At 50.4% G+C, this 18,803-nt stretch overlaps 1 protein-coding gene across 1 annotated transcript in view; it reads right to left on the bottom strand.

Moving 5' to 3' along the window:
* The window catches only part of LOC119970796 (UDP-glucuronosyltransferase 3A1-like), a 69,011-nt gene that overhangs the window by 5,454 nt on the left and 44,754 nt on the right, over positions 1-18,803 (bottom strand). Inside the window, exons 4-6 of the mRNA XM_038805970.1 lie at positions 16,483-17,017; positions 16,046-16,277; positions 13,476-13,695 (exon numbers count right to left, since the gene is read on the bottom strand). Of these exons, the coding sequence (XP_038661898.1) occupies positions 13,476-13,695; positions 16,046-16,277; positions 16,483-17,017 (987 nt within the window). The remainder of the gene's footprint in view (positions 1-13,475; positions 13,696-16,045; positions 16,278-16,482; positions 17,018-18,803) is intronic.

The following is an 18,803-nucleotide window of genomic DNA, read 5'->3' as shown; positions in this document are numbered from 1 at the left end:
TCCCCCTCAGCCCTCCCCCCTCAGCCTCTCCCCCTCAGCCCTCCCCCCTCAGCCCTCTCCCTCAGCCCTCCCCCTCAGCCCTCCCCCTATCCTCTCAGCCCTCTCCCTCAGCCCTCCCCCCTCAGCCCTCCCCCTCGGCCCTCACCCCCTCAGCCCTCCCCCCTCTCAGCCCTTCCACCTGAACCCTCCCCTCCAAGCCCTCCCCCTCATGCCCTCCCCCCTCAGCCCTCCCCCTCTCCTCTCCAGCCCTCCCCCCTCAGCCCTCCCCCTCCAGCCCTCCCCCTCTCCTCTCAGCCCTCCCCCTCAGTCCCTCCCCCCTCAGCCCTCCCCCTCTCCTCTCAGCCCTTCCCCCTCAGCCCAGGCACACAGGCACTCAACAACCTGGCCCAATCCCAGCAGGCCACGGCCCAGTCCCAGCAGGCCACGGCCCAGTCCCAGTAGGCCACGGCCCAGTCCCAGTAGGCCACGGCCCTGTCCCAGCAGGCCACGGCCCAGTCCCAGTAGGCCACGGCCCAGTCCCATCAGGCTATGCCCCAATCCCAGCAGGCCACGGCCCAGTCCCATCAGGCTATGGCCCAATTCCAGCAGGCTACGGCCCAGTCCCATCAGGCTATGCCCCAATCCCAGCAGGCCACAGCCCAGTCCCAGTAGGCCATGGCCCAGTCTCTGCAGGCCACGGCCCTGTCCCAGCAGGCCACGGCCCTGTCCCAGCAGGCCATGGCCCAATCCCAGCAGGCCATGGCCCAGTCTCTGCAGGCCCCGGCCCAGTCTCTGCAGGCCCCGGCCCAGTCTCTGTAGGCCATCGCTGACAACATCAGGTCATTGGCCGGGTGATGGACGGCGTTGTACAGAGACAGACACAATAGGGTGGTTGTGATGGGAGATTTTAACTTCCCCAACATTGAATGGGATTCGTGTAGTGTTGGAGGCGTAGATGGAGCAGAGTTTGTAAGGAGCATCCAGGAGAGTTTTTTAGAGCAGTATGTAAATAGTCCAACTCGGGAAGGGGCCATACTGGACCTGGTATTGGGGAATGATCCCGGCCAGGTGGTTGATGTTTCAGTCGGTGATTACTTGGGAATAGCGATCACAATTCCGTAAGTTTTAGAATACTCATGGACAAGGACAAGAGGGGTCCGAAAGGAAGAGTGCTAAATTGGGGAAAGGCAGAGTATAACACAATTCGGCAGGAGCTAGGGAATGTGGATTGGGAGCAGCTGTTTAAGGGTAAATCCACATTTGAAATGTGGAAGTCTTTTAAGGAAAGGTTGATTAGAGTGCAGGACAGACATGTTCCTGTGAAAATGAAAGATAGAAATGGCAAGATTAGGGAACCATGGATGACGGGTGAAATTGTGAGACTAGCTAAGATGAAAAAGGAAGCATACATAGGATCGAGGCAACTCAAAACTGATGAAGCTTTGGAGGAATATATATCAGGAAAGTCGGACGAATCTCAAATGCGCAATAAAGAGGGCTAAAAGGGGTCATGAAATATCTTTGGCTAACAGGGTTAAGGAAAATCCCAAAGCATTTTATTCGTATGTAAGGAGCAAGAGGGTAACTAGAGAAAGGATTGGCCCACTCAAAGGCAAAAGAGGGAATTTATGCGTGGACTCAGAGGAAATGGGTGAGATTCTTAATGAGTGCTTAGCATCGGTATTCACAAAGGAGAGGGACAAGACGGATGTTGAGACTAGGGATGGATGTTTAAATACTCTAGGTCAAGTTGTCATATGGAAGGGGGAAGCTTTGGGTATTCTAAAAGGCATTAAGGTGGACAAGTCCCCAGGACCGGATAGGATCTATCCCAGGTTACTGAGGGAAACGAGGGTCGAAATAGCTGGGGCCTTAACAGATATCTTTGCAGCATCCTTGAGCACGGGTGAGGTCCCGGAGGACTGGAGAATTGCTAATGTTGTCCCTTTGTTTAAGAAGGGTAGCAGGGAAAATCCAGGGAATTATAGACCTGTGAGCTTGACGTCAGTGGTAGGCAAACTGTTGGAGAAGATACTGAGGGATAGGATCTATTCACATCTGGAAGAAAATAGACTTATCAGTGATAGGCAGCATGGTTTTGTGCAGGGAAGGTCATGTCTTACAAACCTAATAGAATTCTTTGAGGAAGCGACAAAGTTAATTGATGAGGGAAGGGCTGTAGATGTCATATACATGGACTTCAGTAAGGCGTTTGATAAGGTTTCCCATGTCACGTTGATGGAAAAAGTGAAGTCGTATGGGGTTCAGGGTGTACTAGCTAGATGGATAAAGAACTGGCTGGGCAACAGGAGACAGAGAGTAGTGGTGGAAGGGAGTGTCTCAAAATGGAGAAGGGTGACTAGTGGTGTTCCACAGGGATCCGTGCTCGGACCACTGTTGATTGTGATATACATAAATGACCTGGAGGAAGGTATAGGTGGTCTGATTAGCAAGTTTGCAGATGATACTAAGATTGGTGGAGTTGCAGATAGCGAGGAGGACTGTCAGAGAATACAGCAAAATATAGATATATTGGAGAGTTGGGCAGAGAAATGGCAGATGGAGTTCAATCCAACCTGGCAACGCAGGTTGATAGAGTGGGCAAGAAGGCATACAGCATGCTTGCCTTCATCGGACGGGGTATTGAGTACAAGAGTTGGCAGGTCATGTTACAGTTGTATAGGACTTTGGTTCAGCCACATTTGGAATACTGCGTGCAGTTCTGGTCGCCACATTACCAGAAGGATGTGGATGCTTTGGAGAGGGTGCAGAGGAGGTTCACCAGGATGTTGCCTGGTATGGAGGGTGCTAGCTATGAAGAAAGGTTGAGTAGATTAGGATTGTTTTCGTTGGAAAGACGGAGGTTGAGGGGGGACCTGATTGAGGTCTACAAAATTATGAGAGGTATGGACAGGGTGGATAGCAACAAGCTTTTCCCAAGAGTGGGGGTGTCAGTTACAAGGGGTCACGATTTCAAAGTGAAAGGGGGAAAGTTTATGGGAGATGTGCGTGGAAAGTTTTTTACGCAGAGGGTGGTGGGTGCCTGGAATGCTTTACCAGCGGAGGTGGTAGAGGCGAGCACGATAGCATAATTTAAGAAGCATCTAGACAGGTATATGAATGGGCGGGAACAGAGGGAAGTAGACCTTGGAAAATAGGGAACAGGTTTAGATAAAGGATCTGGATCGGCGCAGGCTGGGAGGGCCGAAGGGCCTGTTCCTGCGCTGTAATTTTCTTTGTTCTTTGTTCATTGCTGGCACACTCCCTGAACTCCATGGCCGTGAACGTCCAGACCCTCGTCGATACCAGCGCGGGCCTCCAGGATTGGCAGCGCCAGGTGATGTCGCTGGATCCGCCCGCTCCCCCAGCCCATGGGGAGCCCCGAGAGCCACCGGGCACCCCGGGGAGGGAGGAGGTGCTGGGGCCTGTCCCGGGTCCCCCTGCAGGGGGGGCCCAGAACTGCGCGCCACTTCCGCCCCCCCCCCCCCACCGCCCCGGTGCACCTGGTGGGCAGCGGGCAGAACAGGGTGGCACCATGCCATCCCAATTGCCCAAGGTGCGGCCTGGCCCATCCAGGCCGGGCTGCCCCTGGAAGCGGCCGCCAATGGGGACCCCAGTCACAGGGCAGGAATCACAGGAGTCCACCTCCAGTTCTGCTGTACCGTCTGGGGGAAACACCGAGACGTAGCCATAGGGCCCGTATGGCCAGAAAGGTAGACATGGATGAGTGATTTGACACGGGTGCAGGGCACAGATTTGGGGGGGGGGGGTCGGAGAATCCCGCCGACAAACTCAGCAGAAGGAGCCGCTCGCGTTCACTCAGAATGTTAAATATTGGATTTGATTAAAAGAGGTGAACAAGGCGGCACGGTGGCACAGTGGTTAGCATTGCTGCCTACGGCGCTGAGGACCCGGGTTCGAATCCCGGCCCTGGGTCACTGTCTGTGAGGAGTTTGCACATTCTCCCCGTGTCTGTGTGGGTTTCACCCCCACAACCCAAAGATGTGCAGGTTAGGTGGATTGGCCACACTAAATTGCCACTTAATTGGAAAAAATGAATTGGATATTCTAAATTATTTTTAAAAAAAAGAGGTGAACAATGTTGCAAAAAAAAGAGCAACAAGTTTGTTTTAGAAACCAGCAAAAGGCAACCATGAAGTTTATAAACACAGAAAAAATAGTACATGAGTAAATAAACAGAAATATATTGTGGTGATATGCATCACTGTAGATACACAAGGGGTTAATGTAAATACACGTAGACTAGCCAGATACTAGAGGGAGCACCAGAGACATGACACACAGACACTCAACCAATAGATCAGTTAGATAGGACACGACCAATGGGCATTCACGATACACACAGAGGTGACACTACCACAGGTGGGCATTACACCAACCCATATATAAAGGACACAGCACACATGATCTTCCCCGTTCCAGTGGAGACAGTCAGTGAGTACAGACACAGGGTTGATTCAATATCACTCCCACCACGTGGATTGTAGCAGACTGGTTTGTCAGTCTGAGTAGCTATAGATGATTAACAGTAGCGACGAACCCGAGTAGGAGAATTGTTAATAGTTTAATAAACGTGTTGATGTTATCTCCATGTCTGAACCTTCCTTTGTCAGAGTGAACATCAAGGAAGCAGCTTATGCTACGCCAAGAGCATAACAAGACATATATCAGCAGAATGGAAGAGTTTTTTAAGCACAGACAAAAGGAAGTGAATTGCTAAAGTAAACAGGCTGAGATTCTGTGGGAATCGGCGGGGTGGGCAACAACAGCGCCGACGCGTGGCGTGAACCACTCCGGCGTCGGGCCGCCCCAAATGGGCGGAATCCTCCACACCTTCAGGGGCTAGGCCGGCGCCGGAGTGGTTTGCGCCCCACCGGCCGGCACGGAAGGGGCTTGGCACCATGCCAACCGGCGCCAAAGGGTCTCCGCCGGCTGGCGCGAGTTGGCGCATGCGCAGGAGCACCAGCATGTGCGGGCATCACCCAGCGCATACGCAGGGGACGGGATCTTCGCCTCGACGGCCATGGTGGGGGACCACAGCAGCCAACACGGGGAAATAGAGTGCCCCCATGGCACAGGCCCGCCCCCGGATCGGTGGGCCCCGATCGTGGGCCAGGCCACCATGGTGGCACCTCCCAGGGCCAGATTCCCCCCCGCCCCTCCGCGAGGAACCTGGAGGCCCCCCGCACCGCCAGTTCCCGCCAGATACCCCCGCCCCCCCCCCCCCCCCCCCCCCCCCGCCCCTCCGCGAGGAACCCGGAGGCCCCCCGCACCGCCAGTTCCCGCCGGCAAGTTCCTACTCAAATTTACGCCAGCGGGACCGGCTGAATACGGGCGGCCATTCGGCCCATCGTGGGCCGGAGAATTGCTGGAGAGACACTGCCAGCAGCCGCCGACCCGCACGGCGCAATGCCTGCCCCCCCCGGCGCCCACGTGGGTGAAATTCATGCCGCACCCCGGTGATTCTCCAACCCGGTGGGGGGTCAGAGAATCCCGCCCACAGAGATCTCTTAAAAACAGAGACAAGAGGAATTACCCTCGGAATGAGGAAATGGCGGAAGCATTGAACAAAGATTTTGTGTTTGTCTTCAGAGTAGAAGACATAGGTTCCATCCCAGAAACAGACAGTGACCTCGGGGTAAAGAGAGTTAGGAAATTAGGGAAATTAATCTCAGCAGAGATAAAGGACGGGAGGTCCTGGGGGCTCCAACCCAGGGTTCTGAAAGGGAAAGTTCCACAGATGGTGGATGCTCCCATTATTATTTTCTCAGGTTCCTTGGATCCAATTATATTCAAAGATGGCAAATGTTAAACCACTTTTTAAATTTGTTCCTGGGGTGTGGGTGTTCCTCGGCCAACATTTATTGTCCATCCCCGGGGGGCAATGAAGAGTCGACCACATTGCTGTGGGTCTGGAGTCACATGTAGGCCAGACCGGGTAAGGACGGCAGATTTCCCAACAAAAATACATTGCCTCACTGTCTTTCCTTCTCAAGAAAGGAGGGAGACAGAATGCAGAGAACTACAGGTCAGTTAGTTTAAGAGTATTTGCTGCGCAAATGTTGGAATCTATTATTAAGGAAGTCTGACAAATCCACTTAAAAAAAAACACGTCAACGTGGTTTTACTGAAGATAATGCCGCTTTAACAGCGTTACCATCACTGAATAATAATAATAATCATTATTGTCACAGCCACCCTGAACAGGCGCCGGAATGTGGCGACTAGGGGCTTTTCACAGTAACTTCATTTGAAGCCTACTTGTGACAATAAGCGATTTTCATTTCATTTCATTTCAAGTAGGTTTACATTAACGCTGGAATGAAGTTACTGTGAAAAGCCCCTAGTCGCCACATTCCGGTGCCTGTTCGGGTACACAGAGGGAGAATTCAGAATGTCCAAATTACCCAACAGCACGTCTTTCGGGACTTGTGGGAGGAAACCGGAGCACCCGGAGGAAACCCACGCAGACACGGGGAGAACGTGCAGACTCCGCACAGACAGTGACCCAAGCTGGGAATCGAACCTGGGACCCTGGCGCTGTGAAGCAACAGTACTAATCACCATGCCACCCTCTATCAACACCCAAGGGTGGGGGGGGGAAGGGGGTGGCACAGTGGTGCAATGGTTAGCACTACTGCCTCACGTCGCTGAGGACCCGGGTTCGATCCCGGCCCCAGATCACTGTCCGTGTGGAGTTTGAACATTCTCCCCGTGTCTGCGTGGGTTTCACCCCACAACCCAAAGATGTATAGAGTTAGTGGATTGGCCACACTAAATTGCCCCTTAATTAGAAAAATAAATATATATATCAACATCCTGGGGGTTACCATTGATCAGAAACTGAACTGGACCCAGCCACATTAATACTGTGGCTACCAGGGCAGGTCAGAGGCTGGGAATTTGACAGCGAGTAACTCACCTTGTGACCCCCCCCCCCCCAAACCCTGTCCACCATCTACAAGGCACAAGTCAGGAGTGTAATGGAATACTCTCCACTTGCCTGGATGAGCGCAGCTCCAACAACACTCAAGATACTCAACACCATCCAGGACAAAGCAGCCCTGCTTAGTTGCTGCCCCTTCCACAAATATTCACTTCCTTCACCACCGACAAGCAGTAGCAACCGTGTGTACCATCAATAAGATGCACTGCAGGAACTCGCCAAGTAACTCCTTAGGCAGCACCTTCCAAACCCACCAACACTACCATCTAGAAGGACAAAAACAGCAGATACCTGGGAACCCCACCACCTGGAGGTTCCCCTCCAAGTCACTCAACGTCCGATTTGGAAATATATCACCATTACTTCAGTGTCTCTCGGTCAAAATCCTGGCACACCCTCCCTAACAGCACTGTGGGTGTACCTACATCTCAGGGACTTCAGTGGTTCAAAAAGCCAGTACCTTCACCAGGGCAACTAGGGATGGGCAATTGTAAGGATTATCCTGTTAATCGCCGTCAGTACCTTCTTTTTTCCTTTTAATTTCTGTTATTTTGCTATTTAAATTTTTGTACCTGGACAATTAATGGAACCTATGTCTTTAAGATGAACATATAACATGGAACATGGAACAGTACAGCACAATGCAGGCCCTTCGGCCCACGATGTTGTGCCGACCATTTATCCTAATCTAAAATCAACCTAACCACCCCTTCAATTTACTGCTGTCCGTGTGCCTGTCCAAGAGTCGCTTAAATAGCAACTGCACTATTAATTCAAATGGCGGGTAAACTGAGGATTGACCCATGGCCTCTGGCAAGGCAGGTTGCAAAGAGCTGTTTGTATTTCAGATCAGCAGATTCAAGGGATATCACTGCTGGCACATCATGATGGACTTGGCTGTCAGCCAATGGACTGTTTCGAACTGCTGGGCCTTTTCAAAGGCCCCAAGCAAATTGTTGGGGTTTTCTATGGTATGTTCCTTCCTCCGTATGACTGGGTCTACTTTTTGCTTTGGGGCAGCACGGTAGCTTGGTGGTTAGCATAAATGCTTCACAGCTCCAGGGTCCCAGGTTCGGTTCCCGGCTGGGTCACTGTCTGTGCGGAGTCTGCACGTCCTCCCCGTGTGTGCGTGGGTTTCCTCCGGGTGCTCCGGTTTCCTCCCACAGTCCAAAGATGTGCGGGTTAGGTGGATTGGCCATGCTAAATTGCCTGTAGTGTCCTATAAAGTAAGGTTAGGGGGGGGGGGTTGTTGTGTTACGGGTATAGGGTGGATACGTGGGTTTGTTTTATGTTCTATAGAAGCTGCAGGATCACAGCCCTGATCACTCTCTCCCTCATTCAATGGATTATTTCTGAAGATCAAAGTAAAGATTTTTCTCTTTCCACAGCCAGATCAAACTGCAGACATTCAGTCCAGGGTCAGTTGTTTAAAAACCCTTTCTAAAATCTCATGTGGCCAAATCTCAATAAGGCTACTGATTATCTGCTGGAGTTGAAAGCAAGTAAGAATTAAGGCCTGTGCGAAGGCCCAGGTTAATAAAAGTTAAAGTGACTCCCCAGAGAGAATCCTACAGCCTGAGAGATCAGACTCAATGTTCCTGCCAGAAGATCCTCATTAGCAATCCAGCCAATGGCTTCCATTCCTAAGCATCCGAGGAAGGCAGCCTGCTGCAACGACCTTGACATCAGAAGCAAGGACACTCATCTTTCATTTCATTTTAATTCCTATTATTTATTCCCTTCCCCTGCCTCTGTGTGTGTCTGTCTTGTCCATGTTTGGGTACAGGGTGGGACGGTAGAAGGGGGAAATAGCTGGCCATCATTCTACTACAATTACTGCATATTTCAACTCTGTCCATGTTATAAATAAAGTTATTGTGTTCAATTTACACACCTGGTGCCTACAACTCATTGAGCAGTCAAGGGGCCTAAGATTCTGAAACCTTCATATGAATTATTGTTAAAATCACTTATGTTGGGACTCTGGGGTTTGTGGGGTTGGAATTGACCGTATACTAACCAGGGTGTCGTTACTACAATAAATGTTGGCCTAGCCAGCGACACCCACATCCCATAAATTAATTTCAAAAGAATCCTGCTGTTAGACAGATTTATTTGAGTTTTGTGAAGATGTAACTAGAGGGGAACCAGTAGATGTAGTATATTTGGATTTCCAAAGACATACGATTAGGTGCCGTACCAGAGGCTAATAGGCAAAATAATGGCTCATGGATAGGACACAAAGAGTGGGTATAAACAGGGAAACTAAATGCAGTGAATCCTGCCAGGGTCAGTGAGGGGGCCTCAGATATTTATATCTATATTAAATCTGGATGATGCCGAGGCACATTTAAATATCCGGATGCTGTATTCTCCCGGCTGGGCCTGTGAGGCTTTGGCTGGACAATGATTAGCACTGGTTTCCACACTGATGGCACCGCGGGGGTCTCTCAGGCTATTAGAGCCCTCCGGGTGGTTTGGCGCAGGGCAGGAGAGTCCCCTGACACTCCCCCTGTCTCCCACAAGCTTTGCCACTTCCATCCTGGTACCAGGGCCGGCCCAAGGTACCGGCAACTCGGGCAGTCGCCCGGGGCGCCATGTACTAGGGGGCGCCAGAGACTCGGGTCCCGTGCATGCGCAGTTGGGCCGGTGCCAACCAGCGCATGCGCGGTGGCCGCCCTCCCCCAGGGCGGCCCCCTCTGCCCCCCCTCCTCCGGCCGCTGTCCCCCCCTCCGACACCCCCCGGCCGCCCCGCCCCCCCCGCCTCGGCCCCCCCCGGCCGCCCCGCCCCCCCCGCCTCGGCCCCGCCCCCCCGCCCCGGCCCCGCCCCCCACCTCGGCCTCGACCCCCCCGTCTCGGCCCCGACCTCTCGCCTCAGCCCCCCCGCCTCGGCCCTGCCCCCCCCTCTCGGCCCCGCCCCCCCCCTCTCCCCCCCCCCCCCTCGGCCCCCCCCCCCCCCCGAAGGGCGCTGAAATTCAGCTTGCCCGGGGCGCCAGCAACACTAGGGCCGGCGCTGCCTGGTACCCTGTCAGTGCCAACCTAGTGCCAAGGTGCCTGGGTTCCAGGTTGGCACTGCCAAGGGTCGGGCTTGGGGGGTGGGGGCATGCTCTGAAAGGGGGTGTGAGGGGGGCGGTTATGAGGGGGCCACAGAAAGATTTGGGATGAAGGGAGGTTTCTGAAAGTGGGGCCCTGAAAGGGGGCAGCTGTAGAGATCGGGGCAGCCATTCAAACAGGCGCTCCGATCGGTGAGGAGCCGGTCCTGTTGGTGAACTCAGCTCCGCACTGCAGGAAAACTTTCCATTGGGACCTTGACGGGAAGAAACTCCCTGAAGGGCAGCACGGTGGCACAGTGGTTAGCATTGCTGTCTACGGTGCTGAGGACCCGGGTTCGAATCCCGGCTCTGGATCACTGTCCGTGCGGAGTTTGCACATTCTCCCCGTGTCTGCGTGGGTTTCACCCCCACAACCCAAAGATGTTCAGGGCAGGTGGATTGGCCACGCTAAATTGCCCCTTAATTGGAAAAAATAATTGGGAATTCTAAATTTATTTTAAAAAAAGCAACTCCCCGAAGCCCAACAAAATGGCAGCGTGCCATTGAATAGTGATGTCATTCTCCACACTGCAGCTCATGAGAAACACCCCATAAAACGCACCCGAAACTGGACCTGGAAATCGTTCCAGAGAATCACGCCCAATGTTTCAAATTCATGTGACTGTTCAGATCAACTATATCAAGCAATATTATCAATATTATCAATATTAACAATTTATATGAAGAGACAGAATAATGCAACAAAACAAAATGCCCTGAGGAGACCCTTCGATGTGGGAAGGTAGATTCTGTGGCAGACACAAGGGGCTGGTTTAGCACAGGGCTAAATCGCTGGCTTTGAAAGCAGACCAAGGCAGACCAGCAGCATAGTTCGATTCCTGTACCAGCCTCTCCAAACAGGTGCCGGAATGTGGCAACTAGGGGGCTTTTCACAGTAACTTCATTTGAAGCCTACTTGTGACAATAATTTCAGACGTGGGAAGGTAAGCTGTGGGGAGGACACAGAGAGGCTGACATGGAAACAGAGGAGCAGGAGGAGGTCAATTGGCCCTTCGAGCCTGCTCCACTATTGACCATGGCTAATCTTCTATAGATGGGTAACCACTAGACGGGGCAGGCAGTCAGTGCAGGAATCCCCTGTGGTTGTCCCCCTCTCTAACAGGTTTACCCCTTAGGATACTGTTGGGGGGAATAGCCTATCAGGGGAAACAGCAGCAGCCAGAGCAGTGGCACCACGGCTGGCTCTGATATTCAACAGGGAGGGTCAAAGAGCACTAGAAAAATAGTTAGAGGGGACTCTATAGTCAGGGGCACAGATTGGCGCTTCTGTGGATGTGAAAGAGACTCCAGGATGGTATGTTGCCTCCCTGGTGCCAGGGTCCAGGTTGTCTCTGAATGAACACAGGACATCCTGAAGGGGAAGGGTGAACAGCCAGAGGTCGTAGTACAGATAGCTACTAACAACATAGCAGGAAGGGGCATGAGGTCCTGCAGCAGGAGTTCAGGGAGTTAGGCAATAAACTAAAAAGGTGGTAATCTCAGGGTTATTCCCTGTGCCACGTGCCAGTCAAGCTCAAAAAAGGAGGATAGTGCAGCTAAACACGTGGCTAAACTGATGGTGTAGGAGGGAGGGTTTTAGATTTCTGGACCATTGGGATCTCTTCCGGGGCATATGGGGACTGTACAAGAAGGACGGGTTGCATCTAAACTGGGAACCGGAGCAACAGGTTAGAAGGTGAACTAGAGGAGGAACGTGAGACGAAGGCCATTCAGACTCTGAGGAAGAGCAGACAGGGAGATGTTGCTGAACACAGCGGGACTGATGGTCTGAAGTGTATTTGTTTTAATGTGACAAGTATAACGGGTAAGGTAGGTGAACTTAGATCTTGGATTAGTGCTTGGAGCTATGATGCTGTTGCCATTACAGAGACTTGATTGAGGGAAGGACAGGATTGGCAGCTAAACATTCCAGGATTTAGATGTTTCAGGTGGGATAGAGGGGGATGTAAAAGGGGTGGAGGAGTTGCTCTTCCGGTTAAGGAGAATGTCACAGCTGTACTGCGGGAGGACACCTTGGAGAGCTCATACAGCGAGGCTATATGGGTAGAGATCAGGAATAAGAAGGGTGCAGTCACAATGTTGGGGGTTTACTACAGGCCTCCCAACAGCCAGTGGGAGATAGAGGAGCAGATAGGTAAGCAGATTTTGGAAAGGAATAAAAGCAACAGGGTTGCTGTGATGGGAGACTTCAACTTCCCCAATATTGACTGGGACTCACTTAGTGCCAGGGGCCTGGACAGGGCAGAGTTTGTAAGGAGAATCCAGGAGGGCTTCTTGATGCAATATGTAGACAGTCCAACGAGGGAAGGGGCTGTACTGGACCTGGTATTGGGGAATGAGCCCGGCCAGGTGATCGAAGTTTCAGTACGGAAGCATTTCGGTAACAGTGACTATAATTCAGTAAGCTTTAAGGTACTGATGGATAAAGGTAAGTGCAGTCCTCAGGTGAAGGTGCTAAATTGGGGGAAAGCTAATTATAACAATATTAGGCAGGAACTGAAGAATGTAGATTGGGGGCGGCTATCTGAGGGTAAATCAACATCTGAAATGTGGGAGGCTTTCAAATGTTAGTTGAAAGGAATTCAGGACCGGCATGTTCCTGTGCGGAAGAAGGATAAATATGGCAAGTTTCAGGAACCTTGGATAACGAGGGATATTGAGAGCCTCATCCAAAAGAAATAAAGGAGGCATTTGTCAGGGCTGGGAGGCTGGGAACAGACGGAGCAAGTGTGGAATATAAGGAAAGTAGGAAGGAATTTAAGCAAAGAATCAGGAGGGCTAGAAGGGGTCACGAAAAGTCTTTGGCAAACAGAATTAAGGAAAATTACAAGGTTTTTTTATTCATGTATAAAAAGCAAGCGGGTAGCCAGGGAAAGGGTTGGCCCACTCAAGGACAGGGGAGGGAATCTATACTTGGAGCCAAAGGAAATGGGTGAGGTATTAAATGAGGACTTTGCATCAAAATTTGCCAAAGAAAAGGACTTGGTGGTCTGTGGAAAGGTGTATAGATCACATTTCTAAGTCTAGGTCACTTTTGGATCTAAAACGAGGTGTTGGGCATCTTGAAGCACATTAGGTTAGAAAAGTCCTTAAGGCCTGATTGGATCTAGCCCAGAATACTGAGGGATGCAAGGGAGGAAATTGCTGAGGCCTTGACAGAAATCTTTGTGTCCTCACTGTCTTCAGGTGATGTCCCGGAGGACTGGAGAATAGCCAATGCTGTTCCTTTGTTTAGGAAGGTTAGCAAGGATAATCCAGGGAAGTACAGACACAGGGAGAATGTGCAAACTCCACGCGGACAGTGACCCAGAGCCAGGATCGAACCTGAGACCTCGGTGCCATGAGGCAGCAGTGCTAACCACTGCACCACCGTTTACATCTATTTGTGCGATATACCTTGGCAAGGTTGTACATACCGTTTGTCTCCTATAACTGTTGCCATGGCGTTGCTTAGCTGCTGGGCTTTCAGCTGATTGACTTGGATGGTCAAACCCAGACCCTTTACCTCCACTCTCACCATGTTATCAAACTGATCTCCGAATAGCGGGATGCCAATCACTGGCACACCATGGTACGTCGCTTCCATCAGACTGTTCAGGCCACCGTGAGTCACCAGGAGACGAACCTTTGGGTGACCTAACAGCACATATAGGGTTAACATAGCATTATTTGGAGAGGTCACAGTCTCACCTTCAGGCTGTTAACACAATCACAGAATTGTAGGAGGCCATTCGGCCTGCGTGTCTGTACTGGCCCTCCAAATGAGCACCTCCCCCAGTGCCGCTCCCCCACCTTCTCCCTGTAACCCTGCATATTCGTCCTTTTCAGATAACAGTCTAATTCTCTTCTGGATACTTTGAATGGACCTGATGTCACCATACTCTCCCAAACTCAGCCACGTTCTCCCCGTGTCTGCGTGGGTTACCTCCGGGTGCTCCGGTTTCCTCCCTCAGTCCAAAGATGTGAAGGTTAAGTGGATTGGCTGTGATCAATTGCCCTTTGTGTCCAAAGGTTAGGTGGGGTGGGGTGGGGCCGTCTGTCTAGATAGAGTGTTCTTTCAGAGGGTCGGTGGAGACTCGATGGGCCAAATGGCCTCTTTCTGCACTGTACAGATTCTATTCCATGATCACTTTTGCCCCTTTTCCCAGTTACTTTAAATCTGTTCCCTCTGATTCTCAATCCTCCCACCAATGGGAACTGTTTCTCCCCGTCTGCTCTCTCCAGCCCCCTCATCTCTATCACATCTCCAATCAACCTTCTCTTCTCCAAGGACAAGCCCAACCTCTCCTATCCATCCTCATTACTGAAGTTCCGAATCCCTGGATCCATTCTCCTGAATCTTTTCCGCACTGTCTCCAAAGCCTTCACATCCTTCCTAAAGTGCGGAGTCCAGAACTGGACACAATATTCCCCATGAAGCCAAACTAGTGATTTGTACAAATTCAATTTAACCCCCTTGCTCCTGTACTCTATGACCCTGTTAATAAAACCCAGAATACAATCTGTCCATTAACCCCACTCCAACTGTCTGACCAGCTTCACTGATTAAGCAGATATACCTTCTGCTCTCTGTGTTACTGGGTCTCCTTCAGACCTGTGCCTTGATCCCTCCATGTTCTTTCTACTAAAATAAATCACTTCACATTTCACAACTCCACTGGTATGTGATGGGAGGCTTGTTAGGTAAATTGGACATTCTCAATTCTCCCTCTGTGTACCCGAACAGGCGCCGGAATGCGGCGACTGGGGGATTTTCACAAAACACTTGACCTGCCATCCTTAGCCCATTTGCCAGCACGTGGCCCACAGCCATGTGGCAAATACTCATCCAGGGACTTTTCAAAGGATGTGAGGCAACCTGCCTCGACCACCCTCCCAGGGAGTGCGTTCCAGCCTTGTTTTGAGAGGGGAGAGGATTGTGTAGATTAGATTGTTTTCTTGTTTTTAGTTTACTGTAAAAAACAGAAGTCCAAAATTATGGAACTCCTCTCAGGGGCTGTTTAGCACACTGGGCTAAATCGCTGGCTTTTAAAGCAGACCAAGCAGGCCAGCAGCACGGTTCGATTCCCGTAACAGCCTCCCCGAACAGGCGCCGGAATGTGGCGACTAGGGGCTTTTCACAGTAACTTCATTGAAGCCTATTCGTGACAATAAGTGATTTTCATTTCATTTCAGTAATGGCTGTTACAAAAACCCATCCGCCTCACTGATGTCCTTTAGAGAGGGGAATCTGCTGCACTTTAGGCCTGAGGGTAGTGAATCTTTGGAATTGAAGATTGCTAGATGGTTGTGGAGGTTCCGTCATTGAGGAGATATATGGCAGAGATCAATAGATGTCCGTTACCAGGAGATATGGGGACAATGCAGGGAAATGGTGCTGAGGTAGAAATGAAATGAAATGAAAATGAAAATGGCTTATTGTCACGAGTAGGCTTCAAATGAAGTTACTGTGAAAAGCCCCTAGTCACCACATTCAAACGTATTCGAGTTAAATGGTTGAAAAAGCCAAAGTGCCAACTCCTGATCCTATTTCCAATGGGACATCAGACCCACAGCTTTTAAATGTCCTCCGAAATATTTCAGTATAAACAGACCCAGGGCCAGGTTCAAATCTCACTATAGCAGATGGTGAAATCTGAATTCAATAAAAATCTGGCATTAACAGGAAAGCAGATTATTATCTGAATGGCCATAAATTAGGAGAGTGGAATGTACAACGAGATCAGGGTGTCCTCGTACACCAGTCACTGAAGATGCGCGTGCGGGTTCAGCAGGCGGTAAAGAAGGCAACTGGGATGCTGGCCTTCATTGCCAGAGGATTGGAGTACAGGAGCAGGGATGTGTTGCTGCCGAAGGGCCTTTTCCTGTGCTGTACTTTCCTTTGTTCCGCATCAGCCCCCCCACCCTAACATGTGAAAAGTCGGACCAAAATGAGGTGAAACGAAGCAAACAGCTATCATAACGGTCTGTAGACACAATATCTCACCAAGTAGGTCATTCTGAGGGAGCCAATCCACCAGCTTGATGTTAGGGGCGGGCTGGACATCGCTCGGCCAATCACTGTGCAAGTGCCGCCAGATAACCGCCTGTGGGAGCTGTGAGAAGGCCGTGTTCATTTCCTTCAGCACTATGGGCATGTTGACAGAGGCAAGCATAGAACCAAGAGTGACCACCACAAAGCCATTCTCTCCAGCTGCCAGTATGAACTCTTCCAGTTCCTAACAAGAAGGTGGACAGGTCAACATTGTAACATACTGCAGAGCAAAGAGAAAGACTGAACAGAGACTCAGGGGTCGAAATTAACACCAAGCAGAATTGGACAGAAGAGAGAGAAGATAGAGAGAGAGAGGCCAAAAGACAGATAGAGAGAGGGATTGGAAAGAGAGAAAATGTACTGAGACACTGGATATTTTGAAGACGTACCTGGGACACTGGCTTTGCTGGTTTTGCAAGTAACCCTCCAACATACACGACATTAGGGAGGAGAGGCCTGGGGAATTCCAAGGTGAAGTCTGTATTATAGATTGCTAACTCAGCCTTTAGGTACAGCTCTGAGAGATTGGGTTCAGATCCAACTGGGAAGCAAGTCTTAATGACTCTCTCAAACTTTGCAAAGATCATGCTTTCCACCAACGATGAGCTCAGGAACATTATGGAATTCTTCAGTCGACCCCAGAATCCCATCTGATCTGTCAGCAGAGAGTGTGGCGCAGGAACATAGGAGGGTGGGCTTGGCAATCCAGCTAAGTAACAATTCCAAAAGTTCCCTGAGTGGACCGCCACGAAACGTAAATGGAGCTTCTCCGCTAACAGCGATGAGCAAGGGTTGAACATGTCAACCACTGCAATATCAAACTGCTCAGCTTTCAAAGAATTCATGAGTTCATTGTCACTCATTATCCACTCACATTGCAATGCTAAATGGCCCACAAAATCCAGAAATATATTCAAACTGTCTCTGGAAAAAAAACAAAAGAAATCAGTTACGAAAATAATTGGTTACATTCTCGAAATAAAACCAAATGTGGAGAAGGCCAGGGAAGAAACTGGTTCGATTCTCTCTGGTTGGAGGTGATCATGTCCTGGAATTTATGCAACATGAATGTTCCTAGCCACCATCAGCCGAAACCTCAATGTTGTATCTGACACAGACTGTCTGAGTAGCTAAGGAGTTATGGATGATGCTAATGATGCAGAACATTCTGCAATCAACAGCGAAACCCCCCCACTTCTGACCTTATGATTGAACAAAGGTCATTGATGAAGCAGCTCAAGATGGAGCGAGCAGCTTGCCTGAGGAACTCCTGCAGTTACATCATGAAGCTCAGATGGCTGAGGTCCAATCCCTCTGCAAAGTGATACTCCAACCAGGAGAGAATTGATCCCCTGATTCCCATTGAACCAGTTTTGCTCAGGACGTATGATGCCAAAGTTGGTCAGATGCTCTCACCTCACCCAAAAGAAATCAGTTACAAAAATAATTGGCATCTATTCTCGAAATAAAACCTAATGTGGAGAAGGCCAGGGAAGAAACTGATTCGATTCTCTCTGGTTGGAGGTGGTCATGTCCTGGCATTTAGCAAACAACATTATGCAGGATATCCTCAATGTGAAGATGGGACTTCATTTCCACAAGTCGCTCCTGTCAGTACTGCCATCAACAGATGTGCCTGCACCAGGCAGATTGGTGAGATCAGGTTTTTCCCTCTTGTTGGCTCCCTCACCGACGAGCTCTGTCCTTTAGGACATGGCCAGCTCGGTCAGTAGTGGTGCTACCAGGCCATTCTTGGTGATGGACACTGATGTCCCCCCAGGGTACATTCTGTGCCCCTGGCACTCTCAGTGTTCCTTCCAATTGCTGGTCAATTTTTATTCTCATTCATGGGGTCTGGGCTGAGCCAGCATTTATTGCCCAACCCTGAGGACATTTAAGAGTCAATACATGTAGGCCAGACCGGGTAAGGATGGCAGATTTCCTTCCCTAAAGGATAGTAGTGACCCAGATGGGTTTTTACAACAATCGACAATGGTTCCATGGTCATCATAGAACATAGAACATAGAACGATACAGCGCAGTACAGGCCCTTCGGCCCTCGATGTTGCACCGACATGGAAAGAAAAAAAAAAACTAAAGGCTATCTAACCTACACTATGCCCTTATCATCCATATGCTTATCCAATAAATTTTTAAATGCCCTCAATGTTGGCGAGTTCACTACTGTTGCAGGTAGGGCATTCCACGGCCTCACCACTCTTTGCGTAAAAAACCCACCTCTGACCTCTGTCCTATATCTATTACCCCTCAATTTAAGGCTATGTCCCCTCGTGCTAGCCACCTCCATCCGCGGGAGAAGGCTCTCGCTGTCCACCCTATCTAACCCTCTGATCATTTTGTATGCCTCTATTAAGTCACCTCTTAACCTTCTTCTCTCTAACGAAAACAACCTCAAGTCCATAAGCCTTTCCTCATAAGATTTTCCCTCCATACCAGGCAACATCCTGGTAAATCTCCTCTGCACCCGTTCCAAAGCTTCCACGTCCTTCCTATAATGAGGCGACCAGAACTGTACGCAATACTCCAAATGCGGCCGTACCAGAGTTTGGTACAGCTGCATCATGACCTCATGGCTCCGGAACTCAATCCCTCTACCAATAAAGGCCAACACACCATAGGCCTTCTTCACAACCCTATCAACCTGGGTGGCAACTTTCAGGGATCTATGTACATGGACACCGAGATCCCT

The sequence above is a fragment of the Scyliorhinus canicula genome, chromosome 8 (genome assembly GCF_902713615.1).
Source record: "Scyliorhinus canicula chromosome 8, sScyCan1.1, whole genome shotgun sequence".
Taxonomy (NCBI): domain Eukaryota; kingdom Metazoa; phylum Chordata; class Chondrichthyes; order Carcharhiniformes; family Scyliorhinidae; genus Scyliorhinus; species Scyliorhinus canicula.
This window is presented reverse-complemented; position numbering and strand designations above follow the sequence as displayed.